The sequence below is a fragment of the Vigna angularis genome, chromosome 10 (genome assembly GCF_016808095.1).
Source record: "Vigna angularis cultivar LongXiaoDou No.4 chromosome 10, ASM1680809v1, whole genome shotgun sequence".
NCBI lineage: Eukaryota > Viridiplantae > Streptophyta > Magnoliopsida > Fabales > Fabaceae > Vigna > Vigna angularis.
This window is the reverse complement of record NC_068979.1, coordinates 22,666,521-22,683,840: the sequence shown is the minus strand read 5'-3', so window position 1 is coordinate 22,683,840 and position 17,320 is coordinate 22,666,521. Positions and strand designations below refer to the sequence as shown.

The 17,320-nt window shown below is 35.6% G+C and overlaps 1 protein-coding gene across 1 annotated transcript; it reads left to right on the top strand.

The window, feature by feature from the left end:
* Positions 1 to 11,948: 11,948 nt before the first annotated feature.
* On the top strand, positions 11,949 to 14,473 carry LOC108322504 (CLAVATA3/ESR (CLE)-related protein 25). The gene is made up of 2 exons (XM_017554629.2): positions 11,949 to 12,795; positions 13,783 to 14,473. The coding sequence occupies exons 1-2, from the start codon at positions 12,530 to 12,532 to the stop codon at positions 13,820 to 13,822; spliced, it is 306 nt and encodes a 101-aa protein (XP_017410118.1). The 5' UTR covers positions 11,949 to 12,529; the 3' UTR covers positions 13,823 to 14,473.
* Positions 14,474 to 17,320: the final 2,847 nt, after the last annotated feature.

Here is a 17,320-nt window from a genome sequence, read left to right as displayed (position 1 = left end):
TCCAATGCTGGACTAGAAGTTGTTGTTGTAGGTAAACTCCACTAACGGCAAGACTTCATCCCAGACGCCCGTGTGATCTAGGACGCACGTCCTCAATAAGTCTTCGAGCGTCTAAATAGTTCTCTCGGACTGACCGTCCGTCTGAGGATGGTACGCTGAACTCATTTGAAGTTTGCTGCCCAGTTCGCTTTGCAAGGATTGCCAAAACCGAGAGGTGAATCTCGTGTCTCGGTCAGAGATGATACTGGACGACACTCCATGTAGACGAACGATCTCCTTAATGTACAACTTGGCTAAGTTGGTCATCGACATCTTCAAGTTGACTGCTAGGAAGTGAGCGCTCTTCGTTAGTCGATCCACGATTACCCAAATTGAATCATGATTTTTGACCGTGCGTGGTAGGTGGGTCACGAAATCCATGGAAATGATGTCCCACTTCCATTCGGGAATCTCCAGTGGTTGCAGTAGGCCGCCCGGCCTCTGGTGTTCCGCCTTCGCTCGTTGACAAGTTAAGCATGATGCCACAAAACGTGCGACATCACTCTTCATTCCCGGCCACCAGAAGGACTTCCTTAGATCTTGATACATCTTAGTCATACCAGGATGTATGCTAAGACGGCTGTGATGCCCTTCCTCAAGAATTATCCGCTTCAGTTCTCCATCATTTGGAATGCATGTCCGCCCCTTATAGCGTAAGAAGCTGTCCGTTCCAGTGTTAAACTCTTTGGCCTGATCCGTACCGAGCGCGCCTAATATTTTTACCAACTCTTCATCCTCTCGCTGCTTCTCTCTGATCTGATCGAATACGTCACTGGATATTCTAAGGTTACAACACTTGATATTGTTCGGTTCCAAATTGAACTGTAACCTTAGATCTCTAAAGCTCTCGACCAGACTGAGTTCTCTTACCATCATGGACGAAACGTGCACTACCTTCCTACTCAGAGCGTCCGCCACTACGTTCGCTTTCCCTGGATGGTAGAGCAACTCAAAATCGTAGTCCTTCAAGAATTCAAGCCAACGTCTCTGCCTCATGTTCAACTCCTTCTGATCAAATAGATACTTGAGGCTCTTGTGATCACTGAAGACTTGGAATGTGGATCCGTACAAGTAATGCCTCCAAATCTTCAGTGCGAAAACGACTGCTGCCAATTCCAGGTCGTGTGTTGGATAATTCCTCTCGTGAATTTTCAACTGACGAGAAGCGTAAGCTACCGCTCTCTTCTCTTGCATTAGCACACAACCCAAACCTTGGTGAGAAGCGTCGCAGTACACCTCGAACGGTTTGGCTGTGTCTGGAATAATCAGAACTGGAGCGCTCGTCAGTTTTCCTTTCAACTCCTGAAAGCTCGCTTCACACCGATCGGTCCATGCGAACGGTTGATCTTTCCAGGTCAACTGAGTTAGCGGAGCTACTATCTTAGCAAATCCTTCAATAAAACGCCGATAGTAACCCGCGAGTCCTACAAAGCTTCTGACCTCTGTGACCGAACGCGGACTCTCCCATTCCAGTACCGCTCGTACCTTGGCCGGATCCACTGATATACCTCCAACCGACACCACGTGCCCCAAGAATTGTATCTCCTTCATCCAAAATTCGCACTTGGACAACTTAGCATACAGCTCTTTTTCTCTCAAAACTCCAAGTACCAGCCTCAAATGTTCTTCATGTTCTTCACAGCTCTTGGAGTAGATGAGAATGTCGTCAATGAACACCACCACGAACTTATCCAAATACGGCCTAAAAATGCGGTTCATGTAATCCATGAATATGGCTGGGGCGTTCGTCACACCAAACGGCATCACTACATACTCGTAGTGTCCGTAACGAGATCTAAAGGTCGTCTTCTGAATATCTCCTTCTTTAACCCGAATCTGGTGGTAGCCTGATCTCAAGTCTATCTTAGAGAACATGTTCGCCCCATGCAACTGATCCAGCAGGTCGTCAATCCGAGGCAGTGGATACTTGTTCTTGATGGTCAGCTTGTTTAGTTGTATGTAATCAATGCAGAGCCTAGAACTGCCATCCTTCTTCTTTACTAACAGAACAGGTGCTCCCCACGGTGAGACGCTTGGTCTAATAAATTTCTTGTCCATTAGATCCTCAATTTGTTGCTTCAGTTCGACCAACTCAGCTGGTGCCATTCTATATGGTTGAACTGAGATGGGTGCTGCTGTCGTCACCAAATCAATCGTGAACTCCACTTCACGAGCGGGAGGCAATCCAGGCACTTCATCCGGAAAGACGTCCGGGAATTCGTCCACAACCGATCGCTCTTCACTGTGCTTGTTGTTGGACGATCGTTCAAAATTCATATCTCCAACCTCCCTGTCTTCGTGCGTCATTATGAGAAAACAGCTAGCGCCCTCCATGATATCTTCCTTCAACTGACCGAGCGTCATAGATAATTCCTCTTCATCTTCCTCAGGAAATACCAACCTTTTCTCTCCACAATCTATAAGAATGCGATTGGTAGCTAACCAATCCATTCCTAGAATCACTTCCAATCCTTGAAGAGGTAAGCAAATGAGGTTCACCTTATATCTACGCCCTTCTACCTCAATAGGACATCTAATACAAACTTTAGACGTCCTAACCTCACCAGCCGCTGGGGTTGACACCACCAAGTCGAACTGCATCTCGCTCTCTGCTAACCCCAGTTTATCAACGCACGCCTTCGAGATGAAGGAGTGTGTTGCCCCCGAATCATATAACACACAGCAGGGCATTCCATATAATAAGCAAGTGCTGATGATGAGTGTACCTGAGCTGGCTGCTTCAGCACCCGTGATTGCGTACACTCTCCCCACTGCCTGCGCTCGTCCACCCCGACCTTGTTGTGCTCTTCCAGCGTTTGGCGGTCTCATTGCCGCTCGTCCGCCCATATTGCACTCGCTCTCCAGATGGTCGTTCCTTCTACACCGAGTGCAATACTTTCCTCCTACCAACTGAGGGCAGACTGATCTGAAATGGGGTCCTCCACACTGAAAACATTTGATCGCCCCCTGCTGTCTAGACTGTCCAGCAACCACCATCGCCTGAGAACCACTTGATTGTGCTGGACGAGCGTACGGCGTCCTATTCCGATTCAGATTTGTTCTTGATAGAATCGGTCCCCTTGCTGCTTGTTGCTTCTTCTGTTGTTCCACTTCAACTACATTTTTCTCTAATACCTTGGCCCTCTCCACCATTGAAGGGAATGACCGGATACATAGGCTAGATATCAACACCTTCAGATCACTCCTCAGCCCATTCTCAAACTTCCTACACTGCCATTCTTCGCTGGTAGCCATAGTGTTGAACCTTAATAAATGCTTGAACATGTTGGTATACTCCGACACAGACTTCGATCCTTGTACCAGTTGAAGGAACTCAACTTCCTTAGCGTAACGAACGCTGTCTGGGAAGTATTCTTCATAGAACTTACTCCTGAAAACTGCCCAAGTGATGGGACTGTGATCGTCCGTTAAAATAGCTTTCATGCTCGACCACCAGTGGCTTGCTTCCCCGGTAAGCAGATACTCCGTGAATGCCAAGCGATTCTCGTCAGGGCACCTCTTGGCATCGTAAATTCTCTCCATGTCTCTTATCCACTGATCAGCCTCGTCCGATAATCCTTTCCCATTGAACTTGGCCGGGTGGTGCTGCAGAAACTCTCCAAGGTCCACTCCGCCTGGTGGGTAGCGTTTGAAGAGGACGCTCCCGGTGTATTCCTAGTTGTCGCCAAAATTTCCATTAATTGTCTTTGAGTAGTTTCAGAGTTTGCCCGAGCGGCTTCCAAACTCTGTAATGCAATTGAGTTTTGTTGCATCAAGGCAGCGTTCTGTTGCTGTAGTCTCTCTATGACTGACTCCAACAACCTAGTGTTGTCAGACGCATCCCGTTCGATAGGTTGAGGTGGAGGAGGAGGTCTGGGTGCCATTTGTTCTCTGGAACAATCAGAGAAAAACGGTCGTTAGTTATGTTCAAAGAGTTTAAAATAACTCATTAAACACACATTAAGCACACAGCAAAAACACAGTGCACTCATAACCTACAGTGTCCTTAACAGAACAAAACTGCTCTGATACCAATAATGTAACATCCCATAAATACAGTAATAAACCATATAAAATAGAATATTCACATATATTAATATATCAAATCAGTCTTACAATTAAAGAGATAAAGCATGCTACTGGCTGAACGGCCTTACCTAACTTTACAAATGTTAAAGGCGTTCAATAAACAGAAATGACCGAACGGTTTACAAAATGGAAAATACCGAATCGGTCAAAATTACTCAAAAGAAAAGGAGAGTCGCTCTAATACAACAAGCTAATAACTGAACTAAGCAGCCAACCGAACGGTCTACTACTCGGCCTTCACTTCCACATCCACGAGGTTTGCTTCCTCCAAAATTTCTTCTTCCAGCGTTTCCTCAAGCAACGCCTCTCCATCTGCTCACATCCACCCGGATGATCATTGCACAGACAGGACGGACGTACAAGGACGATGGACAACACAATGAAAACGAAGGGTAAGCTTATTGAATTTAATTCAAGTAATAACATGCATTTCATAGCACATCAAACATCTTAAATAGTTCACAACATATAATTAAATCAATTCTTTAACTCAATCAATTCCTGATACTAGACTGATTGTCCGGACCGTATGAATTCTGTGTAGCTACGACATTCGTGCACTCACGGAACATCAGGATGAACCGCCAGCTAAGCTTACCACATTCATACTTTACAATTCTCAACTTTCATCTAAGAGTCGTTCCTCCCTAGAACACTCGTTCAAAATCCACAACCATCATTTCATCTCATATACTGTTCATTCTTTATACTTTTTTACTTTAATAACATTTTCATCTTCCGTTCCAATTACGTAAAATGACGAGCGTTCAGTCCTCTTCATAACGAGGACGAACGTTAAAACTGAGACCAAGAAACACTCGTTTCAGAACATAATAAAATCGACACATATCAAATGACAACGTCTTTACCATCCGAATCAGTTAAATGAACTGACTCTAGAACGATCTGAATCAATACTCAGATTCAGTTAAGTACAAAGGCTCTAGGCCGAATCCAAATGGATAAAGATACCTCAAGACGATTAAATGACCATACCGAGAATAATTCAATTATAGAAACCAACTGTCAGTCAATGACCGAACGTGGTACACGGAGTTACTAAAATTTGGACGAACGTTAGTTCCACCCGTTTGGTAATTAAATACAAGGAAGAGCGTTCGGTATAAGACCGAGCGCCACTCATAACGAACGCTTTAGGTCGAGACCCATCGCTGATTTGAACTAATAATAGAAATAGAAATTTATATAATAAGAGATGGGGAAGTTAGGTTTTTAAGAATGACTAAGTGTACGAATGTATATTTACAAGCTTCTCAATTTCTCACATAACACTCAGGGCATCTACGTTTGGCCGAACGCTCAAACGTAGCACTTAATACAAGAGGGCGTTCGTCCTCAACTAGAAATCTTTCCAAATGAAAGAATTCAATTCAAAGAAGTGTACTAACAGCACCGAACGGTCAAGGACCGTTCAATGACGAACGTTTATTATCATAGGAAATTCATATTCAAAGTTTCATTTACATTAACTCATTTCTCAGCATAAACTTTCATACTTTCAAATACTCATATCATAGTCCTTTTCATTTTTCTCATACATCAACTCATAACCGAAATCATATACTAAAAATCAAGTATCACAATTTCATGCTTCATAAAACTCATATAACGTTCATACAGCACATCACATACACAAGAATTAAACTGAATAAGCTTCCCTTACCTGGATCAGTGGTGAACGTCCTAAGAGTATGATTTTGATTCGTCCAACTACAGCTTTCTACCCTCAACGATTTTTCTTAATTCCTCCGACTAAGTCTAACCATAAAAAATATAAGGAAGAATTTAGATTATACCCCTGCATGCAACCAAAACTTGGTTTTGCATGTAAACCAGAGACGAACGGCTCAGATCGAGAAACTTACCAGTTTCAGAATCTGGATCTGTTCGGTCCAAATTGAAGCTTACGGCGTCGGGAGTACTTCTATGGTTTCTGAATGATGAACGGATAAGAGAAAAGGTAAGTTTCAGTAGAGAGAAGGAAGAGGTTTCTAGAGAGAATGAGGAGAAAAATGGAGGTCTGAGTTTAGGAAAGAGAAGGTGCGTGCAGGAGAGTGAGCAGTGTTTTCAGAAAATCATTTTGTTTACCCTACTTCCGAACGGTCGTGCACTCTCCTGTTGACACATGCACTCCACTAACCGACTTCCGAAGTTTCTACTGTGACACTTGGCGTTAATGCATGGAATGTTGAGTGCATTTTTAATGCATCTGAGCAAGTGACGTGGTGCATTTATGAGAGCAAACAGGTGACTTTGGGGTGCATTTAATGAGACATGACAATATCTAAGTTACTTTCATGATTTAAACTGGCAAATATTTATTTCTTACTGACAATTGTGGTTGAACTTAAAATAAATTCAATTCTTTCTTAAATACTTGGAGGAAGGTAGAATTGTTGTAGACAATAACCTTTTTAAAGTATATTTTATATAATAATATTTAATTTTAGTATCAAATTATTTCATTGTATTTTTTATTATTAAAGTCATTTTTATGGTAATTAGATAATTTTCATAATATAAAAACAAATAAATAAAATGATTTTCAATTTCAACGATTTTATTAGTCTCAATTAATCCTAACGGTTTTGTTAATCTCAACTCAACTAGTACTTCGGTTTTGAAATTTTTTGGGAGTAAGGATGATCCTAAAAACCCAACAACTATCAATTGTTCTAAAAAACTTCTAGAAGTAATGGTCATTTTGAAAACTCCCAAAAAAATATTAGCGATTTTTCAAATAACCATCAAGATTTAACCATCGACATTATTTTTCCTTACTATTTTCGTAATCGTAAAAAATGTATCTAGATGGAATTAAAACCGTAAATAACTTTAAATTAAACCCATGATAAAATTAAACATTTTTATAATAAAACTTTAACGAGTAGCTAAATATATATTTTGAAAGGTACGTCATATATATAAAGTAAACAAAAGGCCTAATATCAGTTGAAATTGAAACTGATATATATAGAATAGCTTACGTATTCATTATCCTTTAGATCAACACGCCTAGTGACCTTGGTTGTAGCTCTGACAGATACAGATACATTCAAGATTCGTATATCGACAGAATTAGGAAAATGTAGGATTTAGTCAATTGAAAATTCATTTGATTTTTAATTGGTTCTGAATTCAACAAAATGATGCTGTTGTCTAGAATCCCAATAATATTGTCTCAAAAATTTAGGGCTACTTTCATAGCCTTCTGTACTTAATTTCCTAATAAGTAATAATTAAAACTAATTTGCATGTTATTATGTTGTAAATTATTTATTTAGTTATGAACTTTAGTTTCATTTAATTTAAGTAAATGTTACAGATATTGGTCTCCATATAGATATAAATGTTATCCTTAGTTCAAATATCATATAAATTTTACCCAATTACTTCCATTAATATGGAATAGATTAATTTTTTCAAATAAGAAAGAAAAAAAACTTCTTGAAAGTCATGATAACAAGAAGTATCTATGTAATCAATGAAACGATTGGTTTAAATTGATAATTAAAATCACTTATAATTTACATAAAAAACATAACTCCAATTACATTTAAAATAAATAAAAAAATTATCATAAAAGGTCAAAACCGTACATGTAAATACAATTTAGCAGACTTCATATAGAAAACAATTAAATTTATTTCTAAGCACTACTATTAAGTTAATTAACAAAGTTAATTAATTCACACTGACTTATATGTTGGCAAAATAAAAAAAATGCATAATGTTTTAAAATATGACTATTTTTTTTTTTTTGTGAAATTTGATCTCACACACATCTTACCTACTTAAATTTTTAAAAGCTACTCATCAATAAATTAAAAGTTAAATTGCACTATTTTAATAGTTTGTCAACTTTTCAATCTAATTGTTACTTAAGCACAATCTTTCTTTGGTATGTATTTCCAACACATTTCCTATTGTGGTCAACTTAGAGACTCAATTAAGAAATATTAGGATTTGAGAAAGACGTGTCTTAGTGGTTAATTTCAATCCTAAACAAAGATATTAAGGAAATCGAGTTATATATACTCTAATATATTTATGAAAAGGACTGTAATATGCATTTAAAACTCAATAGGAAACAAACATCTCTATTTTCTCTTTGTATATATTAAAAACAACAAAAGTTATTTTTGTATTTTATAATGACATGACTTTTATATTGGATATGTGGTAGGATAATGTTAATTTGTCTATTTATGCATGGGATAAAGTGTCACATACAAGATTTTGACATTTATTTATGGATTGAAGTCATGTCTTTCCTAGACGCATGTTTCCTTTGTTCCATAACGATAGGAGATTAATATTTGTATAAACTTGAAAAAAAAAGTCAGAATTTGAGAGAGATGTTTTATTACCTTTCGAATAATTGGGTATACGAGTGGTCAATTTCAATCCTAGATAATAGCAATAATAAGAAAATTAAATTATACATTTAAAATTCACGGAAACATTTTTTGCTAAACGTATTTAAAATTTAACGTACATTCATATTTTCTCAGTGTATCTATTAATAACTTTTGCATCTTATGCTGATGTGATTTTTATATTGGATGTGGTAGGAGAATGTTATTCCAAACGTATATATTTATTTGTCTATATATTTATTGGATAAAGTGTCTCACTCAAGATTTTAATATATATATATATATATATATATATATATATATATATATTAAAATAAAAATCACTTAGACCAATTTCCAAATAAGCCTTCATATAGGAAGATTTTATTAAAAGAATAAAAAAGAAAAATATAAAATTATTACATTAAATTCATGATAAAAATATATTATATACACAATCAAAAATATCTACTAAAAAAATTAAATAATTATATAGATAGAAAAAGTAAATCAATACAACACTTATAAAAAATTAAAGTTCAATAATCAAAATTTTCAGTATATTAAAAAATAGAATCTGCGATTTTTAAAACTCATTAATACTTTTTAGAAATACTTTAGAAGATTTAGTATTAATATTTTTTCATCTATTCTAATGAGATTTTCTTGTAGTTTGAACTGAATGATTATACTTTTGATCAGAATTATAATCTTCCATCAAGCATATTAGCTCAAGGGCTAAATTAAAGGCTATTATATTTCAAGCATATATATATTTGAATTACATTTAACGATTGAAAAGCAATTTTGATATAAATTTAGAATAAATAAATGGTCCATGAGTGAAAATGGTAGCACATAAAGCTTTTGAAAAAGAATATATCTGATGCCTTATGTGGTGATGTTCTAGATGAAGCAGTCACTATTATTTTTACTGATAAAATATTCGTGCAAAGCAGAGAAAGCATATGAATTTTAGCCATCTGTTAAAGTTGAAAAAGTTGTCTGCAATGAGCAAATGAGCTTAAGGAGGCTATGTATAGGGTTATTGGAAGTGTTGAATTGATGAACTTTGGTAGATGTTCGCAGGTATAAATCAGTGTCAAGTGTCAATATATATCGTGTATATGTAATGATATATTCCAGACCTCAAACATGTGCAATAGGCAAAGCTAAGCATAAATTCCTAAAGCCTGTTAGAGTATAGTAGTAATCCATCACTTGCTGCTACGAATAACTAAGTTATATCCTCTCTGTGTCTTCAACGTGAAGCTATTACAGTAAAAGGCATTGGATTCTCCAACAAAAATCACTTTTGGTTTTTCATTATTGTAAGATTCATGCACAATGGATAAGACAAAATGTGCCATATTCTTCAGCCATAAGGAGTAATTAAGATGTGGGACGTCCCATATATATATTCCCCTAATCACACCCCTCGTTCAAAGGAACCAGCTTCTCTTTGTAATATTCTATAGTTTCTTTTACAACGAATCTCTCCAAAATATTAAACAAAAATTTACACATTTTTATCATTTATTTTAGAGTTTCCTCTCACAAAGGAGAATGAGGGCTTCAAATTTTAATCTGCCAAATTTATAGAAAATATACATGTATATATATAATTTGGAGCCGCAACTAGAAGTGAGTGATGAAGAAGATATAGTAAAGCATATATGTATGTGGGTCATTAATGTTTTTTATTTTTTTTATTTTTTTAGATGAGCATATATGGTATTTAAGATGGCAAAACACTTTGATGAATAAGTGTTGCAAGTACAGGATTTGAGAAAAGCGAGGAAGAGAGAGAGGATTTGAGAGAAAGGAGAGAATTTTTTCTGTTCTAAAATGTATATTTAAATATTATAATGGGTAATCTTCTAATCTTGTTGTGCAATGAAGATCAAATTTATAATATTAGTATTCCAACATCAATTTCCAAACCAATATCTCACCATGATTTGATATTAATTTTACTTTTAGTTTATGTGAAATTTTTAATATATTTTACAATACAATAGATTCAATAAATAATAAATATTGATAATATAAGTTTTAAATAATTTTGAGATTATTTTAAAATATTAATTTTAAACTTAATTCAATCACAATATTAAATAGAGGGGTTTATAATTTGAAGCGAAACTTGTACTCTTGCGATTGTAGCAATGATGGAGAAGAATATGGAATGCCCACACAATCTAACATGTTTACAGTATGATCTAATTTATTTTCTTTTGTTTTGTACTTTTTTTATGCTTAATTTACTTTTTGTAGCTTTACTTTATTGGTCAAATTATGGTATAGAGTCATTGCTCCTTTTTCAATCGCATGTTACTGAATTTTGTTGTAGTTGTGTGGCGTGTGGCATAACAAGTTTCAGTCCAATAGAGAACCAAATATTCCAATTGCAGCTTTCGTAACTTGCATTTTTCTTTTCCCTCTATTTTATGCATTCCAAATGCTTTTCTTTACCATAATATATAATCAATTTACATGCCATGAATTCTCATGTCAGAATCTTCGTTTTAATATGTCTTATTCTTCTATTTTAGACCAAAATTAAAATTAAAATTTCCGACTTTTCCTCATTTCTAGTACATGTGTATTCTATATCTCTCTCTCTATTTTTTTCTTTCCAATTCTATTCAAGACGAATTATGAGCACAGAAACAATACGTTGATATATTATGATATTTTGGAGGACCATTAATTTTGTGTAACACTTGTTTTATGAGAAAAATATTTTTATGTAATTTATAAGCTATTCAACACGTAATGGAGATAAAAAGGAGAAAATAATTTATATGATAGGTCATGCTGTGAAAAAAAGAGGGCGATAAAGAAAAATATATGTTGATAGGTATATAAAAAGTAAAGTTCTCAACGTGAAAAATGATTAGACGTGAAAAAAAAAACAAAATTAAGCTATAAATCTAGATCATGTTTTTTTGTGTTACAAATTTGTTGACCAATATATAGCTTATATATCAAATTAAATCGATTTTTTCACTGATATGTATTATATATATATATATATATATATATATATATATATATATAAAAGATATGAAAACTTTAAATAAAAATTACTTCACACGGTGTGACCTATGACATTGAACCATTTTTTATAGCTTTGTTTAAAAAGTTGACATGTCTAGTCTTGTCTAGAAGAAAACAATATGATCCCTACAATCTAATTAATGAGTATCATAAAGAGAATAAATATTATAGAATGAATAAGAAAACATATGAATTAAGACCCACGTTGAAAATATATCATAAAATGGTTTTAGTTAAAAGATATCGATTTTTAATTGTTTGATGAATATGAGCATGGCATATAGTATATTATTATATTAGCCATGTTGATGTTGAATATAAAGTGAAGTATATATATTGTTTGGGGTGAGGATTGGTGAGGCAGTGAGTGAGAGAGAGTGTAAGATAACATGTCATAAGATTAGAAGCAAGGCAACCTATTATTTTCCTTTTACAACATTGTACGTAAAGAATGACAGGATAAGGAGTCTTTTGGCACCGTAGTTGCATGAAAATACACACTCTCACACCAAAGCAAAAGAATGGTGTCGTATTGGGAGCTTTCTCCGTATAAAGCAAATCAAGGGTTGTCTCCATGTCACGCTCGATTCCAAACCAGCTAAGCCCTTCTCTCTCAGTTCGAGAAAGTGCAACATAATCCCTCCAACCTATAAAGAAAACCAACCACACCCTTAATCCTTCGCAGTAAAAAAAGTCCTTCCTTCCCTTAACTCTCCCCTTATCTCCCTCTCTTCTCTCCCTCTCCCTCTCTTCTCTTCTCTTCTCTTCTCTTCTTCCCACCATTCCACTTCAATCATCATGCAATCATAGTAACAACAATACCCTTTTCTGTTTTTCTCTTTTCTCTTCATCCATGTCTTACACATCCTCCTCCTATCCTATCCCATAAACTACATATATATATATACACGTAATTATTATATTAGGATAGAGAAAAAAAAAAAAAAAGACTTGCATATATGGCTACTAGTACTAGAGCTAGTAGTAGTTTTTTCCTTCCAAAGTTCTTTAGAGCACTTCTTGTGGGAGGGCTTCTTTGTCTTCTTCTTTTAGTAACCTTGGGTGGTGGTGAAGGATCAAGACAACCAGCTACACAATGGTCTGAAGAAAGGGTCAAGCATGGGGTGGTGGTTGGTAGAGATATGCCTGTCGACCGTGAAGAATTGGACTTCAACTACATGAGCAAAAGAAGAGTTCCCAATGGACCAGATCCTATTCACAACAGGTTTGTCTTGCTTTTTTTGACCCAGATAAGATACACAGATTATGTATTGTTTCTCATGCATGTGTGCCTTTTGATTTCAGTTTGTGTTTCTCTGTTCATTACTTGATTAGATGTGTTTTGCTTTTCTCCAACGTTTTCTGCCACCGAGACATGCATTACTTTTGATAACAAGCAATAGTACGTATGTATGTTGCAAGTTTAGAATATGGATATATATTATATTGCTGGTGTGAAAGAAAAAGGAATGTGCAAACTTCAAAGTAAAGACCATATAAATATTATATATAAAGTGTTTGGAGTGTTTATGGCTCCTCTGTTCCTGTCATGGATATGAGATCACCCTGTTACTTGGCTAATACTTTTCTTTTCCCCAACTCTGTCTAAAATTTTCACTTGATTCTTTTCAAATATAGTACTACAGGTTCCACGTCACTAAGTGATTTTTCATGCTTATTGAGAAGTTTATAATCATAGCTTTCACATTTCTGACGTGATTCCTTACTTGTTAAAAGGCTTCTAAACAATGACTTTACTCATCAATTTCAAGTTTAGTGATTCCTGCTAAACTGAAGCTTGTCACAGAAAGGATGAAAAGCCAGCTATAGGGGTTGGTTACCACGCTTTTAACTGTTACATTGAATTGCTGATTTAAATTATTTCAACATGGATGCCTCTTTATGATAGATTAGTACATAAACCCATAAAAAAGATAAAGTATATATAGCTAACAACTTTATTCCACTTCTTAATTAATCATGAGCCACTAAAGTTATTCATGTCATTCGCTTTTCTTCGTTAAGAAACTTTTAACCTTTTCTTGGTGTCTTTCTTTACTTCTTTAAGCTTGCATGGAGTGAGTTTCTATAAATTATGAAACTGTGTCACAGATAATAATGGTTACTTGTCCATGCATTTTTTTCAATAAAACTGTGTTCATTTGTTTTCTAAGGACTAATTGGGTTAAAACTGTTTGATAATTGTGTTCAGGAGAGCTGGAAATTCTGGTCGACCACCTGGGCAAGCTTAGGAGCATGGGAATAAGACAAGCTTCAGCAACCTTGCAGAAGATGACAGAATATGATAATTAGCCATGTAATTGTGAGAAGTGAGAGTATATATATCCCTGACCCTGAGCTTCTTAGAATTGTAGCTTGCAAGCAAGGGCTAATCTCTAACTTGCGGAAATTGATTTGTTATGGGAAGAGTTGTTTGAGGCCTAAAGAGGGGGGAAAAAAAGAGAAAGGAAGCTTGTCCCACAGAAAATGAGGTGAAAAGATAGTTTGGTGAGTTTCTACAGGAACTGAAATTTAGTGAGTGTTTTAGTGTTTTGAAGTTGTTGTGATATGAGAGGGTCACAAATTTCAATGGAATGGAGATCAGTGCTTGCATGTAAAGCAATTAACGTACCTTTAAAGTTTAAAAGCCAGAAAGATGTTGTGGCAACAGCAGCAGCCATGCATGCTTTTGGAGGACTATACAAAAGTCTTGTATGTTAGGGGAAAAAACAAAGAGTCTTGGCTTTGGCTTTGGCTTTGGTTTGCACACTACTAAGTTTGGTGATTTCTGTTTTTTGTTTTTTATTATTATTTATTGTAAAGATTAGCCATGAGTTCCTAAAGTAAAAGTAAATTCCACCATTTAAAGGTGTTGGCGCACCTGTAAAAGAAGGGTGTTTGCATCTTGTGTTAGTCTTTTTCACTAGATTCTTTGGTGGGGTGCTCAAACTCATTGCTCTTCACTCCATTCAAACATTTTAAACTGTATTAGATTCCTATTATCTCGTGGTAACAAAAGAACACCATTATAAAATCAAAACCAAAAAAGAGCAAACAAACAAACGGTCTTCAATGTTTTAAAGTGAAAAATTAAAGGATGCCCTGAACTCAAGCATTTCTATGTTGTTCTGCTTTTTCTTCTCTTGTTTTGTTTTCCTTTGCTTTCCCTTGCTTTGATTGGATTCAGAAGCAACGAATGTGTGCATAGCAAGTGTGATTCAAATTCGACATTTACCAAAAAGGGGAAAAAAGGATAAATAATTTTGAACTTGTGTTTTTCTTCTTCTTCTTTTTTTCTTGAGATTTAAGATAGGTAAAAGAGAGTGCACAGCTACTTTCCTTAGTGTCCCACCATTTTTCTTCTTCCTCTATTTATAGGAAAATATGTATAGAAAAAGCATAACTTATATAATGCTCATAGTCCCAAGAAAGGTTTACTTTATGAACAAGACCGATAAATAGTGGTTGAAAAGTTATATGATTATATATGAACTTGCAACCAGTGGTTTTTCATATTCATATTTTATACTTATTTCATACTTGTCTTTCTTTCTCTTCTAAAAACAATGTCCCATTTCACTGGTACAAATGTAACCCAGAAAGAATGTGAAAATTCTGTTTCTTAGTTCAAAAAAATTCAGAAATTGTTATAATCAGATTCAGTAACCAGAAAAACAAAATTAGCAATGCATCCTTTTGTAACTTGCACCAAATATTGAAAAGAGTATTATACCCCGAAATTGTTAGATGATGTAGATTCATTTCTTTCCATGGCCTATTTTAATTTTTATATAACACAAATTTTGTGATATATAAAATAAACTAATGACACTATATTATATATTATATATTATATATTATATATTATATATTAGATAACTGTTAACTAAACTTAAACTGGGGTTTCTTAAATTATACCTATCATTTATCGTTGAAAACATAAGTTAAATACCCTGAAAGTTAGGTTTTTTTTTCAGCAAAAATAATTCATAAATTGTGTGAAATTCCCAAAATATACGGCGTGTATATATAATAAAGACGTCACCAGATTATAATAATAGAAAGCAGTTGGAAACATATATCCGAATATTAGGATTAAAGTCATCCTTAAAATACTAAGAAGCGAAGCAAATGTTCTCAAATCTGCCCACATACCATGGGTTCTACATATTACAGTTTTAAAAATGCAAAAGTTAAAGTAAGGAGATCCTAATGGTACTAGGATTCAGCGTCATCTTCCTCCAATGCTTGCTCCAAGGGCACTTCCTCGCCATCTGCTCCCATCCAAGTGGAAGATCATCGCAAGAAGAAACATACCCAAACATAGCACGAACAAACAAGCAAGGGTGAGCTAATTATATAAAAAGCATACAATATGACAATATGCATGCAAGAGTTAACTTCAATCAAGCAAGATAAACACGCATCCTAACATGTTGAATACTAGACTTGACTTGTCCGAACTTTAGAATGATAGTCGAGCTATGGCGGATCTTGCACTCGTGGTGGCTTACGAAACTTGGGTTCCCCACCCTACCACACTCACGAGGTTAGCCTGTTCCGGGCCTTGAGGCATACTGGAAGCCCCCAAGACTAAGACCTCCTGCTACTTGATGAACAAATTTTCAATCCCTGAAACGGAGTCAAAAACTTGTTAACCCTCGGCAAGTGTAACCGAATCGTATCAAGTAATAAACCTGGTAAGACCAAGTATCGTTCTCCCAAAGGACTCACGGCCTAGACAGTTGTGCGATTTTGTTAATTAATTAAGACTTGTGAACAAATTGTTGTAACTTTCAAATGCAAAAGACTGAAAAGTAAATATGTATGCATGTGATGATCAATGAGCAAGAAGAAACAAAACACGTGAATTGAAATATATGGATGAATATGTTGTTGAGGTTTATCAATTTCATCCTATCCACTCTCTTGTATTTAGGAATTCATCATTCTTTTATTTAATGTTAATGTCACTTTCTAAATTACTTTAAACCCGATGTCTCGGCGAAGAAAGCCTAATCATAATCACTAGTTTACAATGTCTTGTCTCCTTAGCAATTAATCATGCATTATAGTGAACAGAAGCTTAAAGGCAACCAACCATCATACTCCTATGTCTAGGTTTGTAATATATTGTTGGGAGAGATTTCCCAGATCTAGATTTCTCCGTATGTGTCCATATCGACAAAACCAATAATCATGACATCGAATGAGTTAAACAATGCATGCTTTGAGCAAAGAGGAAAAACCCTAACAATTAATGAAAGAAAGCATGTATCTTAAAGAAGATTTTGAAGAACAAATTCCATACATGAGAGTTTCAAAAGAATTTCATTGATTCCCCAACAACAATAAAAGTTTAGTTCTCCATCGTCATGGAAGAACTAGATGAACAATGGAATGAAAGAATGGAAGAGATAGAAAAATCCAAGAAAGAGAATAGGAGAGCCGTCACCATCTCCAATTCTACCCCCAAGGGGTGAAAAGTGTGTTTCTGCTTCGTTCCAACCAAAGATACTAACCCTAGAACGTCCTAAAGCTTATATACTATTCTTAAAAATACAGAAAATTAGGCTCAAGCCCATAAAAGTGCCGCTCAGCGGTACATATCGCTCAACGGTAATAGCGCGTGACCAATTCTTCCGCTCATCGGCATTTCTCCCCTCAGCGGTGCCAACGGGTCTTTAAGAGTGCCGCTCAGCGGTAATTTGCACTGAGCGGTACTTGCGGTTTCTCTTCTTTTGCACTTT

Bases quoted from the DNA above. Each gene is read 5' to 3' on its own strand.
- LOC108322504 (XM_017554629.2), top strand. From the start codon at position 12,530: ATGGCTACTAGTACTAGAGCTAGTAGTAGTTTTTTCCTTCCAAAGTTC. The intron at 12,796-13,782 runs GTTTGTCTTGCT...AATTGTGTTCAG, and splicing joins CCAGATCCTATTCACAACAG to GAGAGCTGGAAATTCTGGTC.